Source organism: Gobius niger (genome assembly GCF_951799975.1).
Source record: "Gobius niger genome assembly, chromosome: 1".
Classification (NCBI taxonomy): Eukaryota; Metazoa; Chordata; class Actinopteri; order Gobiiformes; family Gobiidae; genus Gobius; species Gobius niger.
Window position 1 is genome coordinate 75,415,179 of NC_136852.1, and position 27,441 is coordinate 75,442,619.

A 27,441-nucleotide genomic window follows, 5' to 3' on the forward strand; every position below is an offset into this window, starting at 1 on the left:
AGGTCCTCTCTCTCCCTCTCTCTCTCTGAGGGGGGGGTCAGGGTAGGTCCTCTCTCTCTCTCTCTGAGGGCGTGGTCAGGGTAGGTCCTCCCTCTCTCTCTCTCTCTGAGGGTGTGGTCAGGGTCGGTCCTCTCTCTCTCTCTCTCTGAGGGCGTGGTCAGGGTAGGTCCTCCCTCTCTCTCTCTCTCTGAGGGCGGGGTCAGGGTCGGTCCTCTCTCTCTCTCTCTGAGGGCGTGGTCAGGGTAGGTCCTCTCTCTCTCTGAGGGCGTGGTCAGGGTAGGTCCTCTCTCTCTCTCTCTCTCTCTGAGGGCGTGGTCAGGGTAGGTCCTCTCTCTCTCTCTCTGAGGGCGTGGTCAGGGTCGGTCCTCTCTCTCTCTCTGAGGGCGTGGTCAGGGTAGGTCCTCTCTCTCTCTCTCTGAGGGCGTGGTCAGGGTAGGTCCTCTCTCTCTCTCTGAGGGGGGGGGTCAGGGTAGGTCCTCTCTCTCTCTCTGAGGGCGTGGTCAGGGTAGGTCCTCTCTCTCTCTCTCTCTCTGAAGGCGTGGTCAGGGTAGGTCCTCTCTCTCTCTCTCTGAGGGCGTGGTCAGGGTAGGTCCTCTCTCTCTCTCTCTCTCTGAGGGCGTGGTCAGGGTAGGTCCTCTCTCTCTCTCTCTCTGAGGGCGTGGTCAGGGTCGGTCCTCTCTCTCTCTCTCTCTCTCTCTCTGAGGGCGTGGTCAGGGTAGGTCCTCTCTCTCTCTCTGAGGGGGGGGGTCAGGGTAGGTCCTCTCTCTCTCTCTCTCTCTCTCTCTGAGGGCGGGGTCAGGGTCGGTCCTCTCTCTCTCTCTCTGAGGGGGGGTCAGGGTCGGTCCTCTCTCTCTCTCTCTGAGGGGGGGTCAGGGTCGGTCCTCTCTCTCTCTCTCTGAGGGGGGGTCAGGGTAGGTCCTCTCTCTCTCTCTCTCTGTCTCTCTGAGGGCGTGGTCAGGGTAGGTCCTCTCTCTCTCTGAGGGCGTGGTCAGGGTGGGTCCTCTCTCTCTCTCTCTGAGGGCGTGGTCAGGGTCGGTCCTCTCTCTCTCTCTCTCTCTGAGGGTGTGGTCAGGGTGGGTCCTCTCTCTCTCTCTCTCTGAGGGCGTGGTCAGGGTAGGTCCTCTCTCTCTCTCTCTCTGAGGGCGTGGTCAGGGTGGGTCCTCTCTCTCTCTCTCTCTCTCTGAGGGCGTGGTCAGGGTAGGTCCTCTCTCTCTCTCTTCTCTCTCTCTGAGGGTGTGGTCAGGGTCGGTCCTCTCTCTCTTTCTCTCTCTCTGAGGGGGGGTCAGGGTCGGTCCTCTCTCTCTCTCTCTCTCTGAGGGCGTGGTCAGGGTAGGTCCTCTCTCTCTCTGAGGGCGGGGTCAGGGTAGGTCCTCTCTCTCTCTCTGAGGGTGTGGTCAGGGTCGGTCCTCTCTCTCTCTCTGAGGGGGGGGTCAGGGTCGGTCCTCTCTCTCTCTCTGAGGGCGTGGTCAGGGTAGGTCCTCTCTCTCTCTCTCCGACGGCGTGGTCAGGGTAGGTCCTCTCTCTCTCTCTGAGGGGGGGTCAGGGTAGGTCCTCTCTCTCTCTCTCTCTCCGACGGCGTGGTCAGGGTAGGTCCTCCCTCTCTCTCTCTCTCTGAGGGCGTGGTCAGGGTAGGTCCTCCCTCTCTCTCTCTGAGGGCGTGGTCAGGGTAGGTCCTCTTTCTCTCTCTCTCTGAGGGCGTGGTCAGGGTAGGTCCTCTCTCTCTCTCTCTCTCTGAGGGCGGGGTCAGGGTAGGTCCTCCCTCTCTCTCTCTGAGGGCGTGGTCAGGGTAGGTCCTCTCTCTCTCTCTCTCTCTGAGGGCGGGGTCAGGGTAGGTCCTCCCTCTCTCTCTCTGAGGGCGTGGTCAGAGTAGGTCCTCTCTCTCTCTCTCTCTCTGAGGGCGTGGTCAGGGTAGGTGCTCCCCCTCTCTCTCTCTGAGGGCGTGGTCAGGGTAGGTCTTCTCTCTCTCTCTCTCTGAGGGTGTGGTCAGGGTAGGTGCTCTCTCTCTCTCTCTCTCTGAGGGCGTGGTCAGGGTAGGTCCTCTCTCTCTGAGGGTGTGGTCAGGGTAGGTGCTCTCTCTCTCTTTCTCTCTGAGGGCGTGGTCAGGGTAGGTCCTCTCTCTCTGAGGGTGTGGTCAGGGTAGGTGCTCTCTCTCTCTCTCTCTCTGAGGGCGTGGTCAGGGTAGGTCCTCTCTCTCTCTCTTTCTCTCTGAGGGCGTGGTCAGGGTAGGTCCTCTCTCTCTGAGGGGGGGGGTCAGGGTCGGTCCTCTCTCTCTCTCTCTCTGAGGGTGTGGTCAGGGTCGGTCCTCTCTCTCTCTCTCTCTGAGGGCGTGGTCAGGGTAGGTCCTCTCTCTCTGAGGGGGGGGTCAGGGTCGGTCCTCTCTCTCTCTCTCTCTGAGGGCGTGGTCAGGGTCGGTCCTCTCTCTCTCTCTCTCTGAGGGCGTGGTCAGGGTAGGTCCTCTCTCTCTGAGGGCGGGGTCAGGGTAGGTCCTCTCTCTCTGAGGGGAGGGTCAGGTCCAGTCGTCTGACCGTGTTTTCTCTCGTAGTTCTGGAGGATGGAGTTCCTGCAGGTCCCAGAGACTCCGGCCCCAGAGCCCGGGGAGCCCGACGTCCCCGACTGCTGCACCGAGGAGAAGATGGGTGTGTCCTCCCCGTCCAGACCCCACAGACCCCACAGACCTCAGACCCCACAGACCCCACACACCTCACAGACCTCACAGACCTCACACACCTCACACACCCCACAGACCTCACAGACCTCACAGACCTCACACACCTCACAGACCTCACAGACCTCACACACCTCACACACCTCACAGACCTCACAGACCCCACACACCCCACACACCTCACACACCTCACACACCTCACAGACCTCACACACCTCACACACCTCACAGACCTCACAGACCTCACACACCTCACACACCTCACAGACCTCACAGACCCCACACACCCCACACACCTCACACACCTCACACACCTCACAGACCCCACACACCTCACACACCTCACACACCTCACAGACCTCACACACCTCACACACCTCACAGACCTCACACACCCCACACACCCCACAGACCTCACACACCTCACAGACCCCACACACCTCACACACCTCACACACCTCACAGACCTCACACACCTCACACACCTCACAGACCTCACACACCCCACACACCCCACAGACCTCACACACCTCACAGACCTCACACACCTCACACACCTCACAGACCTCACACACCCCACACACCTCACACACCTCACACACCTCACAGACCTCACACACCCCACACACCTCACACACCTCACACACCTCACAGACCTCACACACCCCACACACCTCACACACCTCACACACCTCACAGACCTCACAGACCCCACAGACCTCACAGACCCCACAGACCCCACACACCCCACAGACCTCACACACCCCACAGACCTCACACACCTCACAGACCTCACAGACCCCACAGACCCCACACACCTCACAGACCTCACAGACCTCACAGACCTCACAGACCCCACACACCCCACAGACCTCACACACCCCACAGACCCCACACACCTCACAGACCTCACACACCCCACACACCTCACACACCTCACAGACCTCACAGACCTCACAGACCTCACAGACCCCACAGACCCCACAGACCCCACAGACCCCACAGACCCCACAGACCCCACAGACCCCACACACCCCACACACCCCACAGACCCCACAGACCCCACAGACCTCACACACCTCACACACCCCACAGACCCCACACACCCCACAGACCCCACAGACCCCACAGACCCCACACACCCCACACACCCCACAGACCTCACAGACCCCACAGACCCCACACACCCCACAGACCCCACAGACCCCACACACCTCACAGACCTCACAGACCTCACAGACCCCACAGACCTCACACACCTCACACACCTCACACACCCCACAGACCCCACAGACCTCACACACCTCACACACCTCACACACCTCACACACCCCACAGACCCCACAGACCTCACACACCCCACAGACCCCACAGACCCCACAGACCCCACAGACCCCACAGACCCCACAGACCCCACACACCTCACAGACCTCACAGACCTCACAGACCCCACAGACCTCACAGACCCCACAGACCTCACAGACCCCACAGACCTCACACACCTCACAGACCTCACAGACCCCACACACCCCACAGACCTCACAGACCCCACACACCTCACAGACCTCACACACCTCACAGACCCCACAGACCCCACACACCTCACAGACCCCACACACCTCACAGACCCCACACACCTCACAGACCCCACACACCTCACAGACCTCACAGACCTCACAGACCCCACAGACCTCACAGACCCCACACACCTCACAGACCCCACAGACCTCACACACCTCACACACCCCACAGACCTCACACACCTCACAGACCTCACACACCCCACACACCCCACACACCCCACACACCCCACACACCCCACACACCCCACACACCCCACACACCTCACACACCTCACACACCTCACAGACCTCACAGACCTCACAGACCCCACAGACCTCACAGACCCCACACACCTCACAGACCTCACAGACCCCACAGACCCCACAGACCTCACACACCTCACAGACCTCACAGACCTCACAGACCTCACAGACCTCACACACCTCACAGACCCCACAGACCTCACACACCCCACAGACCCCACAGACCTCACACACCTCACAGACCCCACACACCCCACACACCCCACAGACCTCACAGACCCCACAGACCTCACAGACCCCACAGACCTCACAGACCTCACAGACCCCACACACCCCACACACCTCACAGACCCCACAGACCTCACACACCTCACAGACCTCACAGACCCCACAGACCTCACAGACCTCACAGACCCCACAGACCCCACAGACCCCACAGACCCCACACACCCCACAGACCTCACACACCTCACAGACCTCACAGACCTCACAGACCCCACAGACCTCACAGACCTCACACACCTCACACACCTCACACACCTCACACACCTCACAGACCTCACAGACCCCACAGACCTCACAGACCCCACAGACCTCACAGACCCCACAGACCCCACAGACCCCACAGACCTCACAGACCCCACAGACCCCACACACCTCACAGACCTCACACACCTCACAGACCTCACACACCTCACACACCTCACAGACCTCACACACCTCACAGACCCCACAGACCCCACAGACCTCACAGACCCCACAGACCCCACACACCTCACAGACCTCACACACCTCACAGACCTCACACACCTCACACACCTCACAGACCTCACAGACCCCACAGACCCCACAGACCCCACAGACCTCACAGACCCCACAGACCCCACACACCTCACAGACCTCACACACCTCACAGACCTCACACACCTCACACACCTCACACACCTCACACACCTCACACACCTCACAGACCTCACAGACCCCACAGACCCCACAGACCTCACAGACCCCACAGACCCCACACACCCCACAGACCCCACAGACCCCACAGACCCCACAGACCCCACAGACCTCACAGACCCCACACACCCCACAGACCCCACAGACCCCACAGACCTCACAGACCCCACAGACCTCACAGACCCCACAGACCCCACAGACCTCACACACCTCACACACCTCACAGACCCCACAGACCCCACAGACCCCACAGACCTCACACACCTCACACACCTCACAGACCTCACACACCCCACACACCCCACAGACCTCACAGACCCCACACACCTCACACACCTCACACACCTCACAGACCTCACACACCTCACACACCTCACACACCTCACACACCTCACACACCTCACACACCTCACACACCTCACACACCTCACACACCTCACAGACCTCACACACCTCACACACCTCACAGACCTCACAGACCCCACAGACCCCACACACCCCACAGACCTCACACACCTCACACACCCCACACACCTCACACACCTCACAGACCTCACACACCCCACAGACCTCACACACCTCACACACCCCACAGACCTCACACACCTCACACACCCCACACACCTCACACACCTCACACACCTCACAGACCTCACACACCTCACACACCCCACACACCTCACACACCTCACACACCTCACAGACCTCACAGACCTCACACACCTCACAGACCCCACAGACCCCACAGACCCCACAGACCCCACACACCTCACACACCCCACAGACCTCACACACCTCACAGACCTCACAGACCTCACAGACCTCACACACCTCACACACCTCACAGACCTCACACACCCCACAGACCCCACACACCTCACAGACCTCACAGACCTCACAGACCCCACACACCTCACAGACCCCACACACCTCACAGACCCCACAGACCCCACAGACCTCACAGACCTCACAGACCTCACAGACCTCACAGACCCCACAGACCCCACAGACCTCACACACCCCACACACCTCACACACCTCACACACCCCACACACCTCACAGACCTCACAGACCCCACACACCTCACAGACCCCACAGACCTCACACACCTCACAGACCCCACACACCTCACAGACCTCACAGACCCCACAGACCTCACACACCTCACAGACCCCACAGACCTCACACACCTCACAGACCCCACACACCCCACAGACCTCACAGACCTCACACACCCCACAGACCCCACAGACCTCACACACCTCACAGACCTCACAGACCTCACAGACCTCACACACCCCACAGACCTCACAGACCCCACAGACCTCACACACCTCACACACCCCACAGACCTCACAGACCCCACAGACCTCACAGACCCCACAGACCTCACAGACCTCACAGACCTCACAGACCCCACAGACCTCACACACCTCACAGACCTCACAGACCTCACACACCTCACACACCCCACAGACCCCACAGACCTCACACACCTCACACACCTCACACACCTCACACACCCCACAGACCCCACACACCCCACAGACCCCACAGACCCCACAGACCCCACAGACCCCACAGACCTCACAGACCCCACAGACCCCACAGACCCCACAGACCCCACAGACCCCACAGACCCCACAGACCCCACACACCCCACAGACCCCACAGACCCCACAGACCCCACAGACCCCACACACCTCACACACCCCACAGACCCCACACACCCCACAGACCCCACAGACCCCACAGACCCCACAGACCCCACAGACCCCACAGACCCCACAGACCTCACAGACCCCACAGACCCCACAGACCCCACACACCTCACACACCCCACAGACCCCACACACCCCACAGACCCCACAGACCCCACAGACCCCACAGACCCCACAGACCTCACAGACCCCACAGACCTCACAGACCCCACAGACCTCACAGACCCCACAGACCTCACACACCCCACACACCTCACACACCCCACAGACCCCACAGACCTCACAGACCCCACAGACCTCACAGACCTCACAGACCCCACAGACCCCACAGACCTCACAGACCCCACAGACCTCACAGACCTCACAGACCCCACAGACCTCACAGACCCCACAGACCTCACACACCTCACACACCTCACAGACCTCACACACCTCACAGACCTCACAGACCTCACAGACCTCACAGACCTCACAGACCTCACACACCTCACACACCTCACAGACCTCACACACCTCACAGACCTCACAGACCTCACAGACCTCACAGACCTCACAGACCTCACAGACCTCACACACCTCACACACCTCACAGACCTCACAGACCTCACACACCTCACAGACCTCACAGACCTCACAGACCTCACACACCTCACACACCTCACAGACCTCACAGACCTCACACACCTCACACACCTCACAGACCTCACACACCTCACAGACCTCACAGACCTCACAGACCTCACAGACCTCACAGACCTCACAGACCTCACACACCTCACACACCTCACAGACCTCACACACCTCACAGACCTCACAGACCTCACAGACCTCACAGACCTCACAGACCTCACAGACCTCACACACCTCACACACCTCACAGACCTCACAGACCTCACACACCTCACAGACCTCACAGACCTCACAGACCTCACACACCTCACACACCCCACACACCTCACACACCTCACAGACCTCACAGACCTCACACACCTCACAGACCTCACAGACCTCACAGACCTCACACACCTCACACACCTCACAGACCTCACAAACCTCACACACCCCACAGACCTCACACACCCCACAGACCTCACAGACCCCACAGACCCCACAGACCCCACAGACCCCACAGACCTCACAGACCTCACAGACCCCACAGACCCCACAGACCCCACAGACCTCACACACCTCACACACCTCACACACCCCACAGACCTCACAGACCCCACAGACCCCACAGACCCCACAGACCTCACACACCTCACACACCTCACACACCTCACACACCTCACACACCTCACACACCTCACACACCCCACAGACCTCACAGACCTCACAGACCTCACACACCTCACAGACCTCACAGACCTCACAGACCTCACAGACCTCACAGACCTCACACACCTCACACACCTCACACACCCCACAGACCTCACACACCTCACACACCTCACAGACCTCACAGACCTCACAGACCTCACAGACCTCACACACCTCACAGACCTCACACACCTCACACACCTCACACACCCCACAGACCTCACACACCTCACACACCTCACAGACCTCACACACCCCACAGACCTCACAGACCTCACACACCTCACACACCTCACACACCTCACAGACCTCACAGACCTCACAGACCTCACAGACCTCACACACCTCACAGACCTCACACACCTCACAGACCTCACACACCTCACAGACCTCACAGACCCCACAGACCTCACACACCTCACACACCTCACACACCTCACACACCTCACAGACCTCACAGACCCCACAGACCTCACACACCTCACACACCTCACACACCTCACAGACCTCACAGACCTCACAGACCTCACACACCTCACAGACCTCACACACCTCACAGACCTCACACACCTCACAGACCTCACACACCCCACAGACCTCACAGACCTCACACACCTCACAGACCTCACAGACCTCACAGACCCCACAGACCCCACAGACCTCACAGACCTCACAGACCTCACAGACCTCACACACCTCACAGACCTCACAGACCCCACACACCCCACACACCCCACAGACCCCACAGACCTCACAGACCTCACACACCTCACAGACCCCACAGACCTCACAGACCCCACAGACCTCACACACCTCACACACCTCACAGACCCCACAGACCCCACAGACCCCACAGACCCCACAGACCCCACAGACCCCACAGACCTCACAGACCCCACAGACCTCACAGACCTCACAGACCTCACACACCTCACACACCTCACAGACCCCACACACCCCACAGACCTCACAGACCTCACTCACCTCACAGACCCCACAGACCCCACAGACCTCACAGACCTCACTCACCTCACAGACCCCACACACCTCACTCACCTCACAGACCCCACAGACCTCACACACCTCACAGACCCCACACACCTCACACACCCCACAGACCCCACAGACCCCACAGACCCCACAGACCCCACAGACCTCACAGACCTCACACACCTCACAGACCTCACAGACCCCACACACCCCACACACCCCACAGACCCCACAGACCTCACAGACCTCACACACCTCACAGACCCCACAGACCTCACAGACCCCACAGACCTCACACACCTCACACACCTCACAGACCCCACAGACCCCACAGACCCCACAGACCCCACAGACCCCACAGACCCCACAGACCTCACAGACCCCACAGACCTCACAGACCTCACAGACCTCACACACCTCACACACCTCACAGACCCCACACACCCCACAGACCTCACAGACCTCACTCACCTCACAGACCCCACAGACCCCACAGACCTCACAGACCTCACTCACCTCACAGACCCCACACACCTCACTCACCTCACAGACCCCACAGACCTCACACACCTCACAGACCCCACACACCTCACACACCCCACAGACCCCACAGACCTCACACACCTCACACACCTCACACACCTCACACACCCCACAGACCCCACAGACCCCACAGACCTCACAGACCTCACAGACCCCACAGACCTCACACACCTCACACACCCCACAGACCCCACAGACCCCACAGACCCCACAGACCTCACACACCCCACAGACCCCACAGACCCCACAGACCCCACAGACCTCACAGACCTCACAGACCCCACAGACCTCACACACCTCACACACCTCACACACCCCACAGACCTCACACACCCCACAGACCCCACAGACCCCACAGACCCCACAGACCTCACAGACCTCACAGACCCCACAGACCTCACACACCTCACACACCTCACACACCCCACAGACCCCACAGACCCCACAGACCTCACAGACCTCACTCACCTCACAGACCCCACAGACCCCACAGACCCCACAGACCTCACACACCTCACACACCTCACAGACCCCACAGACCCCACACACCCCACACACCCCACAGACCCCACAGACCCCACAGACCCCACAGACCCCACAGACCTCACACACCTCACAGACCTCACAGACCCCACACACCCCACACACCCCACAGACCCCACAGACCTCACAGACCTCACACACCTCACAGACCCCACAGACCTCACAGACCCCACAGACCTCACACACCTCACACACCTCACAGACCCCACACACCCCACAGACCCCACAGACCCCACAGACCCCACAGACCCCACAGACCCCACAGACCTCACAGACCCCACAGACCTCACAGACCTCACAGACCTCACTCACCTCACACACCCCACAGACCCCACAGACCCCACACACCCCACACACCCCACAGACCCCACAGACCCCACAGACCCCACAGACCTCACAGACCCCACACACCTCACACACCCCACAGACCCCACAGACCCCACAGACCTCACAGACCTCACTCACCTCACAGACCCCACAGACCTCACAGACCTCACTCACCTCACAGACCCCACAGACCCCACAGACCCCACACACCTCACACACCCCACAGACCCCACAGACCCCACAGACCTCACACACCCCACAGACCCCACAGACCCCACACACCCCACACACCCCACAGACCCCACAGACCCCACAGACCCCACAGACCTCACAGACCCCACACACCTCACACACCCCACAGACCCCACAGACCCCACAGACCCCACAGACCCCACAGACCTCACAGACCCCACAGACCCCACAGACCTCACAGACCTCACAGACCTCACACACCTCACAGACCTCACAGACCCCACAGACCCCACAGACCCCACAGACCCCACAGACCCCACACACCCCACACACCCCACAGACCCCACAGACCCCACAGACCCCACAGACCCCACAGACCTCACACACCCCACAGACCTCACAGACCCCACAGACCCCACAGACCCCACACACCTCACACACCTCACACACCCCACAGACCTCACAGACCTCACACACCCCACAGACCTCACACACCCCACAGACCCCACACACCTCACAGACCCCACAGACCTCACAGACCTCACACACCTCACAGACCTCACACACCCCACACACCTCACACACCCCACAGACCTCACACACCTCACACACCTCACACACCTCACACACCCCACAGACCTCACAGACCTCACACACCCCACAGACCTCACACACCCCACAGACCTCACACACCCCACAGACCCCACACACCTCACAGACCCCACAGACCTCACAGACCTCACACACCTCACAGACCTCACACACCCCACAGACCTCACATACCCCACAGACCCCACACACCCCACACACCTCACACACCCCACAGACCTCACAGACCTCACACACCCCACACACCTCACAGACCCCACAGACCTCACACACCTCACAGACCTCACACACCCCACAGACCCCACACACCTCACAGACCCCACAGACCTCACAGACCTCACACACCTCACAGACCTCACACACCCCACAGACCTCACATACCCCACAGACCCCACACACCCCACACACCTCACACACCCCACAGACCTCACAGACCTCACACACCTCACACACCTCACAGACCTCACACACCTCACACACCTCACACACCTCACACACCTCACAGACCTCACACACCTCACACACCTCACAGACCTCACAGACCTCACACACCTCACAGACCTCACAGACCTCACACACCTCACAGACCTCACACACCTCACACACCTCACAGACCCCACAGACCCCACAGACCCCACAGACCCCACACACCTCACAGACCCCACAGACCCCACAGACCTCACACACCCCACAGACCCCACACACCCCACAGACCTCACACACCTCACAGACCCCACAGACCCCACAGACCTCACACACCTCACAGACCTCACAGACCCCACAGACCCCACAGACCCCACAGACCTCACACACCTCACACACCTCACAGACCCCACAGACCTCACAGACCTCACACACCTCACAGACCTCACAGACCTCACAGACCCCACACACCTCACAGACCCCGCAGACCCCACAGACCTCACAGACCTCACAGACCTCACACACCTCACACACCTCACAGACCCCGCAGACCCCACAGACCTCACAGACCCCACACACCTCACAGACCCCACACACCTCACAGACCCCGCAGACCCCACACACCTCACAGACCCCACACACCTCACAGACCCCGCAGACCCCACAGACCTCACAGACCTCACAGACCTCACAGACCCCACACACCTCACAGACCCCGCAGACCCCACAGACCTCACAGACCCCACACACCTCACACACCTCACACACCTCACAGACCTCACAGACCTCACACACCTCACACACCTCACAGACCTCACAGACCTCACACACCCCACAGACCTCACAGACCTCACACACCTCACACACCTCACAGACCTCACAGACCTCACACACCTCACAGACCTCACAGACCTCACAGACCTCACAGACCTCACAGACCTCACACACCCCACAGACCTCACAGACCTCACACACCTCACACACCTCACAGACCTCACACACCTCACACACCTCACAGACCTCACAGACCTCACAGACCTCACAGACCTCACACACCTCACACACCTCACAGACCCCACAGACCCCACAGACCTCACAGACCTCACAGACCTCACACACCCCACAGACCTCACAGACCTCACACACCTCACACACCTCACAGACCTCACACACCTCACAGACCTCACAGACCCCACAGACCCCACAGACCTCACACACCTCACACACCTCACAGACCCCACAGACCTCACAGACCTCACACACCTCACACACCTCACAGACCTCACACACCTCACACACCTCACAGACCTCACAGACCTCACAGACCTCACAGACCCCACAGACCTCACACACCTCACAGACCTCACAGACCTCACACACCTCACAGACCTCACAGACCTCACAGACCTCACAGACCTCACACACCTCACAGACCTCACACACCTCACAGACCTCACAGACCTCACAGACCTCACAGACCTCACAGACCTCACACACCTCACAGACCCCACAGACCCCACAGACCCCACACACCTCACAGACCCCACAGACCTCACACACCTCACACACCCCACACACCCCACACACCTCACCGGGACACAGACTAACCTGCGTTTGTGTTACAGAGGGCAGCGAGAGCCACAACGGGGAGGACGACAGCAGCGAGTCCGAGGGAGAGGAGCCGAGCCTGGGGCCCGAGTCCAAACCTCCACGAAACCCTTCGACCGGAGGAGGCAGCCAGCCGGGCAGCGCCGTGCACCGGCCCCGAGGTGAGCGGCGCCCAAACGAGGGAACGATTACAGATCATTAAGCTCAAAGATGGACTTAAAACATTACTCTGGAGCCTCAGCTTTGATATTTTAAGGTTTATAATGTGAAAATATGTCTGTGAGAAAGAAATAGTAAATGTAGGAGAAAGAACTGGTGAAAATGTGGCCTGGGGCGCCTCCTGCTGGCAGATACTGGAGTCATTTTCCTCCAGCGTGTGATAAATACTTCGATAATGTTGTAAAATAGGCTTTAGTTTTTGGGTTTGAACAATGAGGCAGGGGCGGACGGGAAGAGCACAGAAGGGCCACCGGCTCTAGGGCCAGTCCGGCCTCTCAATTTTCTCCTCCTATCCCCCGCCTTAACCAAGCTTTACCTAAATCTAAAAGCTTCAAAGAAAAGCTTCAAAATGAGGATGAAAACGGAACAAAAACGTGCCGGAAAAGCAACAAAAAATGTGACAAAAACTCAACAAAAAATGACAAAAATTCAACAAAAAAATGACAAAAATTCAACAAAAAAGTGACAAAAATTCTACCAAAAAATGACAAAAATTCAACAAAAATGTGACAAAAATTCAACAAAAATGTGACAAAAATTCAACAAAAAAGTGACAAAAATTCAATAAAAAATGACAAAAATTCTACCAAAAAATGACAAAAATTCAACAAAAAAGTGACAAAAATTCTACCAAAAAATTACAAAAATTCAACAAAAAATGACAAAAATTCAACAAAAATGTGACAAAAATTCAACAAAAATGTGACAAAAATTCAACAAAAATGTGACAAAAACTCAACCAAAAAGTGACAAAAATTCAACAAAAATGTGACAAAAATTCAACAAAAATGTGACAAAAACTCAACAAAAAATGACAAAAATTCAACAAAAAAATGACAAAAATTCAACAAAAATGTGACTAAAATGTCTTACATACGGAACTCAAAGATCGACTTAAAACATTACTTTGGAGCCTCAGCTTTGATATTTTAAGGTCTATAATGTGAAAATATGTCTGTGAGAAAGAAATAGTAAATGTAGGAGAAAGAACTGGTGAAAATCTGGCCTGGGGCGCCTCCTGCTGGCAGATACTGGAGTCATTTTCCTCCAGCGTGTGATAAACACTTCGATAATGTTGTAAAATAGGCTTTAGTTTTTGGGTTTGAACAATGAGGCAGGGGCGGACGGGAAGAGCACAGTGGGGCCCCGGCTCGAGGGCCAGTCCGGCCTCTCAGTTTTCTCCTCCTATCCCCCGTCTTAGCCAAGCTTTACCTAAATCTAAAAGCTTCAAAGAAAAGCTTCAAAATGAGGATGAAAACGGAACAAAAACGTGCCGGAAAAGCAGCAAAAAACGTGACAAAAAAGCAACGATAAAAAGCTGTGAAAAACCAACAAAAAAATCCACAAAAACACAACAAAAATGTGCCGAAAACGCAACTACAAAGCAGCAAAAACACATAACATGACAAAAACATAACCAAGCAACGCAAAAAGCAATGAAAACATGACAAAAAAGCAACGAAAACACAACAAAGCAATGAAGAAAAGCGATGAAGAACCAACAAAATAGCCTTAATAACATAAACACAAGACAGTGACGAATACACGACAAAAAACACACAAAAAGTGACGAAAAAAGTCATGAAAAAGCAACAAAAAATCCACAAAAACACAACAAAAATGTGCCGAAAACGCAACTACAAAGCAGCAAAAAAACACAACATGACAAAAACATAACCAAGCAACGCAAAAAGCAATGAAAACATGACAAAAAAGCAACGAAAACACAACAAAGCAATGAAGAAAAGCAATGAAGAACCAACAAAATAGCCTTAATAACATAAACACAAGACAGTGACGAATACACGACAAAAAACACACAAAAAGTGACGAAAAATGTGACGGAAAAAGTCATGAAAAAGCAACAAAAAACATGCGGCGACGTGACAAAAAAAGTTTCACTCACTTTTGTAGGTCTTAGCTTTCAAATCAGGCATTACGCCGTTGCTCTTCGGTCAACAAGTCTCGCATTTACGCTGATTCGAGTCCGGGGCCGTTTTTCAGTCTCGGTCCGGCCCCTGCAATGAGGCGCGTGTGATCAGGGAGGACAGAACGAGGCGCTGACGCCGTAGAAGAAGAAACCGATAACAGTTTTATCTGAGGATCAACTCATGCCCACGCTGATGTTGTGAAATGTGACTCCAGGGCTTTGACGAGGAACAACACTAACCCTGCAGGATGTGTCCACGTTAAGAGTCTTTTCAGAGGCTAAGTTGGGCCAGTGTCTGCAGAGAAGAGTCAGTGGGTGGAATTTCCGAAAGACAAATAACAGATTGTGTTCTTGCCTTGACAAGTCCAGACTGCTTTAGAAATACAGAGGGATTTCATTGTGGTCTGCGCCTCGACCTAAACTCTCAGAACGATTTATTTGCCGCCACTTATGGAACGGGAACACTCTGTGGCTGGAGCACGAGAGACCCAGGAGACTCGTATCTGCTCGAACATCAGCGCAGTAACACGAATACTGCGGTCTTAATGTAAATGTGTTTCTGTGTATTTACTCCAGCGCGTTGCTTTAGGGCAGAGGCAGGTGTTCTTTATCGTAAACAGACCGAGGGCCGAAGCCCAAAGTAAAGCACAACACTGGAAACATGAGCATCTTAAAGGAGATAAATGACTTAAAATTGCTTGACTGAAAGTTCTTCTATGTTGAATTTGAGTCGGTTTGAACTGATCCAAGACACAAATGCTGTAGAGCCAACGGAACAAGAATAAAACCCACTTGGAATCAGACAAATCATTGTTTTTCACTTGAAATGACACAAAATTATCTGAATCAAGAGAATAACGACGACTAAAGGTTTTATCTCGTGTAAGACCAGAACAAATCTACTCAAACCTTTGATTTAATCTGTTCATTCAAGTAGATTTATGTCATTTCTTCCTTAAAACTATCATTCTTTTCCAGTGCACTTCCTTCAAATGCCAGTGTTGTACATAATATATGAGCTCACTGGGTGCATTGACAGCATTTCTACCTTTTTTTCTCCCATTTAACTCTATTAATGTAAAAGTACCCTGTGATTAGTGTAATAGTGTTTCTCAAAATCATCTTGGGGGACAGAGGTTCTGTGCTGGAGGGCCAGATTTGGCCCCCGGGCCTGACGTTGCCTACCCCTGGTTTAGGGCGTCTATTTGTCCTTTCTCCTCCTCTTCACTTCCCATCATGCTCTGGAGTGAGGGGCAAATTTAATCCCTCACAGTGAACTGTCTCCAGCACATACACAACAACCACAGCTGCTCAAAACTAACCCAGAGATAATACAGAGGCTCCATTTGTAAAGGAACGTTTAACCTCTTAACTCCCACCTGAACGGATCCCATTTCCTCCAGTTTGGCTTTACCCTAATCAAAAAGCTTCTTGGGGAAAAAAGCACCAAAATTGACACATAAAATGGGAAGAAAACAAGGATGTAAACGCAACAAAAACATGACAAAAACTCAACAAAAATTCAACAAAAATGTGACAAAAACTCAACCAAAAAATGACAAAAATTCAACCAAAAAGTGACAAAAATTCAACCAAAATGTGACAAAAATTCAACAAAAAAGTGACAAAAAATCAACAAAAATGTGACAAAAATTCAACAAAAAAGTGACAAAAATTCAACAAAAAATCAACAAAAATTCAACAAAAATTCAATTAAAATGTGACAAAAAATCAACAAAAAGTGACAAAAATTCAACAAAAAAGTGACAAAAATTCAACAAAAATGTGACAAAAATTCAACCAAAATGTGACAAAAATTCAACCAAAATGTGACAAAAAAGTGACAAAAATTCATCAAAAAGTGACAAAAATTCAACAAAAATGTGACAAAAATTCAACAAAAATGTGACAAAAATTCAACCAAAAAGTGACAAAAATTGAACCAAAATGTGACAAAAATTCAACAAAAAAGTGACAAAACTTCAACCAAAAAGTGACAAAAATTCAACAAAAATGTGACAAAAATTCAACAAAAATGTGACAAAAATTCAACAAAAAGTGACAAAAATTCAACAAAAATGTGACAAAAATTCAACAAAAATGTGACAAAAATTCAACAAAAAAGTGACAAAAATTCAACAAAAAGTGACAAAAATTCAACCAAAAAGTGACAAAAATTCTACAAAAAAGTGACAAAAATTCAACAAAAAAGTGACAAAAATTCAACCAAAAAATGACAAAAATTCAACAAAAAAGTGACAAAAATTCAACAAAAATGTGACAAAAATTCAACCAAAAAGTGACAAAAATTCAACCAAAAAGTGACAAAAACTCAACTTAAAAGTGACAAAAATTCAACTAAAATGTGACAAAAATTAAACCAAAAAATGACACAAATTCAACCAAAATGTGACAAAAATTCAACAAAAAAGTGACAAAAATTCAACAAAAATGTGACAAAAATTCAACCAAAATGTGACAAAAATTCAACCAAAATGTGACAAAAATTCAACCAAAATGTGACAAAAATTCAACCAAAAAGTGACAAAAATTCAACAAAAAAGTGACAAAAATTCAACAAAAAAGTGACAAAAAATCAACAAAAAGTGACAAAAATTCAACAAAAAGTGACAAAAATTCAACAAAAAGTGACAAAAATTCAACCAAAATGTGACAAAAATTCAACAAAAATGTGACAAAAATTCTACAAAAAGTGACAAAAATTCAACAAAAAAGTGACAAAAATTCAACAAAAAGTGACAAAAATTCAACCAAAAAGTGACAAAAATTCAACCAAAAAGTGACAAAAATTCAACAAAAATGTGACAAAAATTCAACCAAAAAGTGACAAAAATTCAACCAAAAAATGACAAAAATTCAACAAAAAAGTGACAAAAATTCAACAAAAATGTGACAAAAATTCAACAAAAAATGACAAAAACCTATCCCTAAAATGGCCGCCATCAGAGTTTTTACAGATTACTCACAAATACGTGAATGTGCCAAGGCAACACTTCAGCCATGTTTTTAATGAGGGAGTGACAGAATAACATGATGGAAAGCTGGAAAAAGTCCATTTTGCAGAATACCCCCCCTTTAAACATGACCATCAGACGTGTGTATCTGCAGCAGACGTCTGACCGTGGGTTGTTTTGCGGTTCCAGGTCCCTCCGGGCGCTCCGGCCCCTCCTGGTCCCTGGACAGCGGCTCCGACGACTCTCACCGCTGGTCCGACACGCTCAGCCTGGACGAGAAGGACGGATTCGTGTTCGTCAACTACTCGGAGAACCAGCCCCGAGGCCCCCACCCGGCGCACCCCCCCGTGGCCCCGGCCGGCCCGGGGAGCGGCGCCGAGGCCCGCGCTTATAACCAGGGCCCGGGCAGCAGCGCCGAGGCCCGAGCCTACAACCAGCTCCGAGCAGGTGGGGCCACTCCGGGTTTCTGTTTTCACTCATAGTTACTGAGTCAAAAACAAATGTAAAACCTTTATGTGTCGCCGCCCTGTTTGTGACTCAAAGTACTGCATTTCATGGACTGAACGTGGATTAAGGCGGGATTCTGCAGGTGAATAGGGGAAATAAATAAATGTAGAGACGTCAATTTGAAACTTTTGCTGAACATCACAGACATAAATATGAGAAAAAAAGGTATTCCGCCTGTTTTTTTGGTTTCAAAGCTGAATAAATCAGGCTAGGAATTAGATATTAAAAAATCCCTCTGAAAAAACCTTCAGAATGTTGTTGTGTCTCAGCCTGTAAAGTGTGGAGTCTGTGGGAGCTTCTATAAGGGCTCAGGCTCTGCCCGAGTGCGGCTTCTCTCATTCAGAGAAAACCAGCCCTGAAGTTTTGTAGCGAGTGCGCATGCTCGGCCCGTTCTTCCACTTTTCCGCTCCAGCGTCTCGTAGGAGGAAAAACACCATGTTTGGGTGAAAGCGTCATCACATCGCATTTTTTGTCAAATTTTTGTCAAATTTTTGTCACTTTTTGTCGCATTTTTTGTCATTTTTTGTCATTTTTTTGTCACATTTTTGTAATTTTTTGTCTAAATTTTTTGTAATTTTTTGTCAATTTTTTGTATTTTTTTTGTCACATTTTTGTCATTTTTTGTCTAAATTTTTTTGTCATTTTTTGTCATTTTTTGTCGCATTTTTTGTCATTTTTTTGTCAATTTTTTGTCCATTTTTTGTCACATTTTTGTCACATTTTTGGAAAAACACCATATTTGGGTGAAAGCGTCATCACGGGGCCCCTTAGCAGGACACGTGGATGTAAAACCTGTCAATATTTATGAATGAAAACCCGCGGGAAAGACGGCCTTTCTACCTTACTTTCACCTAAAGTGTCTCGCCTTCAGTGTAAAGAGAAAGTCTGGGTGATGGTGATGTTGGTGTTGGTGATGTTGGTGATGATGTTGGTGATGATGTTGGTGTCAGACGTGCAGCTCAGACTCTGGTGTTTCCAGGTTACCGGTGGGAGCGGCAGCTGGTGTTCAGGAGCAAACTGACCATGCACACGGCCTTCGACCGCAAGGACAACGGGCACCCGGCGGAGATCACCGCCCTCGCCATCTCCAAGTGAGTCGCTCTGACAGGAACATGAAGAACCTTCAGACTCATTCAGGGTGACCACAGTGAGGAGCTGGTCCTTCACAGTGAGGTGCTGGTCCTTCACAGTGAGGTGCTGGTCCTTCACAGTGAGGAGCTGGTCCTTCACAGTGAGGTGCTGGTCCTTCACAGTGAGGTGCTGGTCCTTCACAGTGAGGAGCTGGTCCTTCACAGTGAGGTGCTGGTCCTTCACAGTGAGGTGCTGGTCCCTCACAGTGAGGAGCTGGTCCCTCACAGTGAGGTGCTGGTCCCTCACAGTGAGGAGCTGGTCCCTCACAGTGAGGTGCTGGTCCTTCACAGTGAGGAGCTGGTCCTTCACAGTGAGGTGCTGGTCCCTCACAGTGAGGAGCTGGTCCCTCACAGTGAGGTGCTGGTCCTTCACAGTGAGGTGCTGGTCCTTCACAGTGAGGAGCTGGTCCTTCACAGTGAGGAGCTGGTCCTTCACAGTGAGGTGCTGGTCCTTCACAGTGAGGAGCTGGTCCTTCAGAGACCACAGTGAGGTGCTGGTCCTTCACAGTGAGGTGCTGGTCCTTCACAGTGAGGTGCTGGTCCTTCACAGTGAGGAGCTGGTCCTTCACAGTGAGGTGCTGGTCCTTCACAGTGTGGAGCTGGTCCTTCACAGTGAGGAGCTGGTCCTTCACAGTGTGGAGCTGGTCCTTCACAGTGAGGAGCTGGTCCTTCACAGTGAGGAGCTGGTCCTTCACAGTGAGGTGCTGGTCCTTCACAGTGAGGAGCTGGTCCTTCACAGTGAGGTGCTGGTCCTTCACAGTGAGGTGCTGGTCCTTCACAGTGTGGAGCTGGTCCTTCACAGTGAGGAGCGGGTCCTTTACAGTGAGGAGCTGGTCCTTCACAGTGAGGAGCTGGTCCTTCACAGTGAGGAGCTGGCCTGTAATGACCTGGTTTGTCCTGCAGGGACCACAGTAAGGTGCTGGTGGGCGACGGCCGTGGGCGCGTGTTCAGCTGGTCAGTGAGCGAGCAGCCCGGCCGCTCCGCCGCCGACCACTGGGTGAAGGACGAGGGTGGGGACAGCTGCTCCGGCTGCAGCGTCCGCTTCTCCCTGACCGAGCGCCGACACCACTGCCGTAACTGTGGACAGCTCTTCTGCCAGAAGTAAGTGCTCGACTACACACACAATAATAATCACGGATATTCTTTTAAAGGGGGGGTGTTCTGCAAAATGGATCCATCATGTTATTCTGTCACTCCCTCATTAAAAACATGCCTGAAGTGTTGCCTTGGCACATTCACGTATTTCTGAGTAATCTGTAACAACTCTGATGGCGGCCATTTTAGGGATAGGTTTTTGTCACATTTTGGTTGAATTTTTGTCACATTTTGGTTGAATTTTTGTCACTTTTTGGTTGAATTTTTGTCACTTTTTTGTTGAATTTTAGTCACTTTTTGTTGAATTTTTGTCACTTTTTGGTTGAATTTGTGTCACTTTTTGGTTGAATTTGTGTCACTTTTTTGTTGAATTTTTGTCACTTTTTTGTTGAATTTTTGTCACTTTTTGTTGAATTTTTGTCACTTTTTGGTTGAATTTGTGTCACTTTTTTGTTGAATTTTTGTCACTTTTTGGTTGAATTTTTGTCACTTTTTTGTTGAATTTTTGTCACTTTTTGTTGAATTTTTGTCACTTTTTTGTTGAATTTTTGTCACTTTTTGTTGAATTTTTGTCACTTTTTGGTTGAATTTTTGTCACTTTTTTGTTGAATTTTTGTCACTTTTTGTTGAATTTTTGTCATTTTTTGGTTGAATTTGTGTCACTTTTTGGTTGAATTTGTGTCACTTTTTGGTTGAATTTGTGTCACTTTTTGTTGAATTTTTGTCATTTTTTGGTTGAATTTGTGTCACTTTTTGGTTGAATTTTTGTCACTTTTTTGTTGAATTTGTGTCACTTTTTGGTTGAATTTTTGTCACTTTTTGGTTGAATTTGTGTCACTTTTTGGTTGAATTTGTGTCACTTTTTTGTTGAATTTTTGTCACTTTTTTGTTGAATTTTTGTCACTTTTTTGTTGAATTTTTGTCACTTTTTGGTTGAATTTTTGTCACTTTTTGGTTGAATTTGTATCACATTTTGGTTGAATTTTTGTCACTTTTTTTAATTTTTGTCACATTTTTGTCGAATTTTTGGCTGGTGGCGGCCATTTTAGGGATAGGTTTGCCTGAGTCCTCCTAGGAACGCCCCCACCTCCTGGAGACGCCTCCGAGCTTTGGTCACCAGCCGAGTAACCAACCACTGCTCCTCAGCAGAACCCCCTCCCCACTGATGCCACAGACAGCGTGTGGAGGGGGCGTGTCTAAAGGCTCAGAGGTTCTTAAAGAGACAGAGGCCTATTTCAACACATTCACTACAGCCATTTTGAGAGAGACATTTTATACAAGGCAGTTATTCTAATTTACTGCATTTACAGACCAACAGAAGGTTTGTCATCATTGTAGTGAGATATAGACTGGTGCTATGGGACTGACAAAAGCAGAACACCCCCTCTTTAAAGCAGAACACCCCCTCTTTAAAGCAGAACACCCCCCCTGCTGGCCCCGCCTCACACCTGCACTCAGCTTGAGCCTCTCCTCTTCTTCTCCTCCAGATGCAGCCGGTTCCAGTCGGAGATCAAGCGTCTGAAGATCTCGTCCCCGGTCCGAGTCTGCCAGAACTGTTACTTCAACCTTCAGCACGAGCGCGGGGCGGAGGAGGGGCACATCTGACCACGCCCCCCGCACGCCCCCCCCCCCCCGGGCGCCGCCGCAGACTTGTTCATATTGTACATACCGTAGTTCCGCTGTTGGCTCTTCTGAGAGGAGGCCGGACTCAGGCTGAGGAGAGCGAGAGGACTCTGGGACTGTCCCGCCGTGCCAGAACCTGTTTTTTTTTGTTGCTTTTTATATATATATATATCAGCTCGTTTTTTATAAGTTTTAGTTTTCGATGAATTCCCGTGATGTCGATTTTCTGCATTTGGTTGGCTGTGATTTGAATAGCCTGGCAAGCCGTCTGTAAACACCTGTAAAACCAACATATCATGTCCCTCCTAAAAGGCAACGCTTATTTATTTATCCTCCGCTTTTCCTACACGAGACTTTCTAAAAGACTCCAGAGGCGCTCAGTAAAAAGTAGGGATGCACCGATACCGATACCACATACTCGCACTCATTCACGAGGTCCCGATACCAGAAACCGAGACCATTTGACGGAAGAAGAAGAAGCAACAAACTGGAGAATAGTTTAGTGTAAACACAATAATCCACATAGAGCTGACTTTATTACAGACTGCGCCTCTAAACCAGAGTCTGAGCTGGATTTAACCAGAGCTAAACGTCTGCAGTGTTTACAACATACAGGCTAACGTTGCTAATGTTGCTAACTAGCCGCTAACAGTTTTACTCCAGGGGTTTATTCATCAGAAAAACTAACCCAGCGACTAAAAAGTCCTCAGAAAATCCAGATTAAAGACATACAGCATGTTTATATTGAGGGAAAATGAGCTGCAGCAGAACAATGAAAACGCTGTAGCTTCTCGCTAAGTTACTACAAACACACGAGAAAATCTACAGGAGCTGAAGTAAAGACGAAAAGAGACCATTTAAGAAACATCTCAATACTATTGTTAAATAAAAACACATAAATGAATAAAGCTCAGGCATTGGGAGCTTTAGGACATGGGCTTTTCTGTCTGTGAAGGACAGAGACATAAAAATAAATTATATTGAATGAAAATTCTAATATAACTGCTCTTAAATGTGTCGCCGACTTTACTTAAGGAAATGTACATGAGTAAATTAACTAATTAAAACTAATCTGCTGTGGAAACAGTAAGAATGTTGAAGAAAATGCCTTGTATTTTCTTCAACATTGAAGAAAATACAAGGCACCAGGATGAAAATGTGAAAAAAGTGAGAAAACATTGACGAAAAAGTGACAAAAATTTACAAAAATTGACAAAAATTTGACAAAAAAGTGACGAAAAATTGAGAAAAATTTGACAAAAAAGTGAGAAAAATTTGACGAAAAAGTGACAAAAATGGACAAAAAAGTGAGAAAAATTTGACGAAAAAGTGAGAAAAATTTAACGAAAAAGTGACAAAAATGGACAAAAATTTGACAAAAAAGTGAGAAAAATTTGACGAAAAAAGTGACAAAAAATTGACAAAAAAGTGAAAAAAATTATGAAAAATTTAGAAAAATGGACGAAAAAATGATAAGAATTTGACATGAAAAAAAATGTGAATAATTTGACGAAAAAGTGACAAAAAATTGACAAAAATGAGACGACTGCCCGACAAAAAAAGTGATGGAAAAAAAATCTGATGTGAGGAAAAAGATCCATTTAGTTTTGTTGTTAGTTTTGAGAGAGACATAAAAATAAAACATTATATTGAAAGAAAAAAGAATAAATAAATAAATGGCATCAGCACAATTCTAATATAACTGCTCTTAAATGTGTCGCCTGCTTTACTTAAGGAAACGTACATGAGTAAATTAACTCATTACAAACCAATCTGCTGTGAAAAAAGGAGGAGAGGAGAAGAAGAAAATGCCTTGTACTCGTATCGGTATTCGGTATCGGCAAGTACTTAAATCCAAGTACTCGTATCGGTTTTAGAAAAAGTGGTATCGGTGCCTCCCTAGTAAAAAGTAGATGTACTTCAGTCCTGTACGTACGTTCTGTGTGGGTTAGTCTGTGGCTTCATGAGGTTTATATCTGTGGGAAACTGTTCTGGTGGGTCTCAGGCCTTAGTGAGGACCGGACACAGACCCTCCGGAGCAGGGCCAGAGAAAAGAAAAGCGCTGCAGAGACTTGGATCAGAGCTTAAAGTGATGAAGAATAATGTGAAAATGTGAAAGTAAACGATCAAACTCCTCCCCTCTTCAACCAGAGAGCCCTTCTTCGCTCCTCCCCCTCCTCCTGATTGGCCCGGACAGGCCGGCTCACAGGGAAAGCTCGTCTCATTGGTCGATGCAGGAGGATAGTCGACTCTGATTAGTTGCTGAGATCAAAAACTGATGTTTATATATCGATCTTTAGGGGGTCGTTAGCAGACGTTTGCTCAAGTGTTTTCCATTTTTTACTCGTGCAGCATTCTCTCAGTTACATATCAGATTTGGGGCCCTTAAACTTCCCAACCAGGGGTGCGGGGACCCCTTGGGGTACTTGAGCACTTGGCAGGGGGTACTTGGACTTACCTCAGATTTAAAAAAGGAGGGGAAAGAGTTAGTTTCAATACTACTTTCATGCAAAGGCTTGACTTTGAGAGTATTTGTGCTGTATTTTGAACATTACCCTCTACTACATACTGAATAATCCGTGTTTAGTTGCTTGATTTGTTCAGATTTTGGCAGGATCTTAGAGTTAGGGGGTGCTCGGAGTATAAATGAATGTCTCAAGGGGTACATGGGACATAAAAGGTTGGGAACCACTGATGTCGACCTCAAACAGCCATATGCAAGTTGTTTTGTTTGCACTCACTGCTTCACACCTCTTGATAAATGACACCCTTAGACTTCCAGACTATCACCTCCATTTGAGAGACTTCTTACAATGTTTGTTTTGATACTGACGGACCGTGTGTTTAATCCACTCATGCAACTCTGAGGGGAGTGAGACTCTTAGTTTTGGTTCGAGGAGAACGAGACTCTGTTTTGGCTCAAGGAGAACGAGACTCTGTTTTGGGTCGAGGGGATGAGACTCTTAGTTTTGGCTCGAGGGGATGAGACTCTTAGTTTTGGCTCGAGGGAACGAGACTCTTAGTTTTGGTTCGAGGGAACGAGACTCTTAGTTTTGGTTCGAGGGAACGAGACTCTTAGTTTTGGTTCGAGGGAACGAGACTCTTAGTTTTGGTTCGAGGGAACGAGACTCTGTTTTGGCTCGAGGGAACGAGACTCTTAGTTTTGGTTCGAGGGAACGAGACTCTTAGTTTTGGCTCGAGGGAACGAGACTCTTAGTTTTGGTTCGAGGGAACGAGACTCTTAGTTTTGGCTCGAGGGAACGAGACTCTTAGTTTTGGTTCGAGGGAACGAGACTCTTAGTTTTGGTTCGAGGGAACGAGACTCTTAGTTTTGGTTCGAGGGAACGAGACTCTTAGTTTTGGTTCGAGGGAACGAGACTCTTAGTTTTGGTTCGAGGGAACGAGACTCTTAGTTTTGGTTCGAGGGAACGAGACTCTTAGTTTTGGTTCGAGGGAACGAGACTCTTAGTTTTGGTTCGAGGGAACGAGACTCTTAGTTTTGGTTCGAGGGAACGAGACTCTTAGTTTTGGGTCGAGGGAACGAGACTCTGTTTTGGCTCGAGGGAACGAGACTCTTAGTTTTGGTTCGAGGGAACGAGACTCTTAGTTTTGGTTCGAGGGAACGAGACTCTTAGTTTTGGTTCGAGGGAACGAGACTCTTAGTTTTGGTTCGAGGGAACGAGACTCTGTTTTGGCTCGAGGGAACGAGACTCTTAGTTTTGGTTCGAGGGAACGAGACTCTTAGTTTTGGCTCGAGGGAACGAGACTCTTAGTTTTGGTTCGAGGGAACGAGACTCTTAGTTTTGGCTCGAGGGAACGAGACTCTTAGTTTTGGTTCGAGGGAACGAGACTCTTAGTTTTGGTTCGAGGGAACGAGACTCTTAGTTTTGGTTCGAGGGAACGAGACTCTTAGTTTTGGTTCGAGGGAACGAGACTCTTAGTTTTGGTTCGAGGGAACGAGACTCTTAGTTTTGGTTCGAGGGAACGAGACTCTTAGTTTTGGTTCGAGGGAACGAGACTCTTAGTTTTGGTTCGAGGGAACGAGACTCTTAGTTTTGGTTCGAGGGAACGAGACTCTTAGTTTTGGGTCGAGGGAACGAGACTCTGTTTTGGCTCGAGGGAACGAGACTCTTAGTTTTGGCTCGAGGGAACGAGACTTAGTTTTGGCTCAAGGGAACGAGACTCTTAGTTTTGGTTCGAGGGAACGAGACTCTTAGTTTTGGTTCGAGGGAAC

General features: G+C 50.8%; 1 protein-coding gene across 1 annotated transcript in view; it reads left to right on the forward strand.

Moving 5' to 3' along the window:
* wdfy3 (WD repeat and FYVE domain containing 3) overlaps window positions 1-23,470 on the forward strand; it is a 146,044-nt gene extending 122,574 nt beyond the window's left edge. The window contains 6 exon segments of the mRNA XM_079563969.1: window positions 2,543-2,636; window positions 13,746-13,889; window positions 19,042-19,299; window positions 20,339-20,450; window positions 21,393-21,590; window positions 23,072-23,470. Of these exon segments, the coding sequence (XP_079420095.1) occupies window positions 2,543-2,636; window positions 13,746-13,889; window positions 19,042-19,299; window positions 20,339-20,450; window positions 21,393-21,590; window positions 23,072-23,189 (924 nt within the window). The 3' untranslated portion in view covers window positions 23,190-23,470.
* The last annotated feature ends 3,971 nt before the right edge of the window (window positions 23,471-27,441 follow it).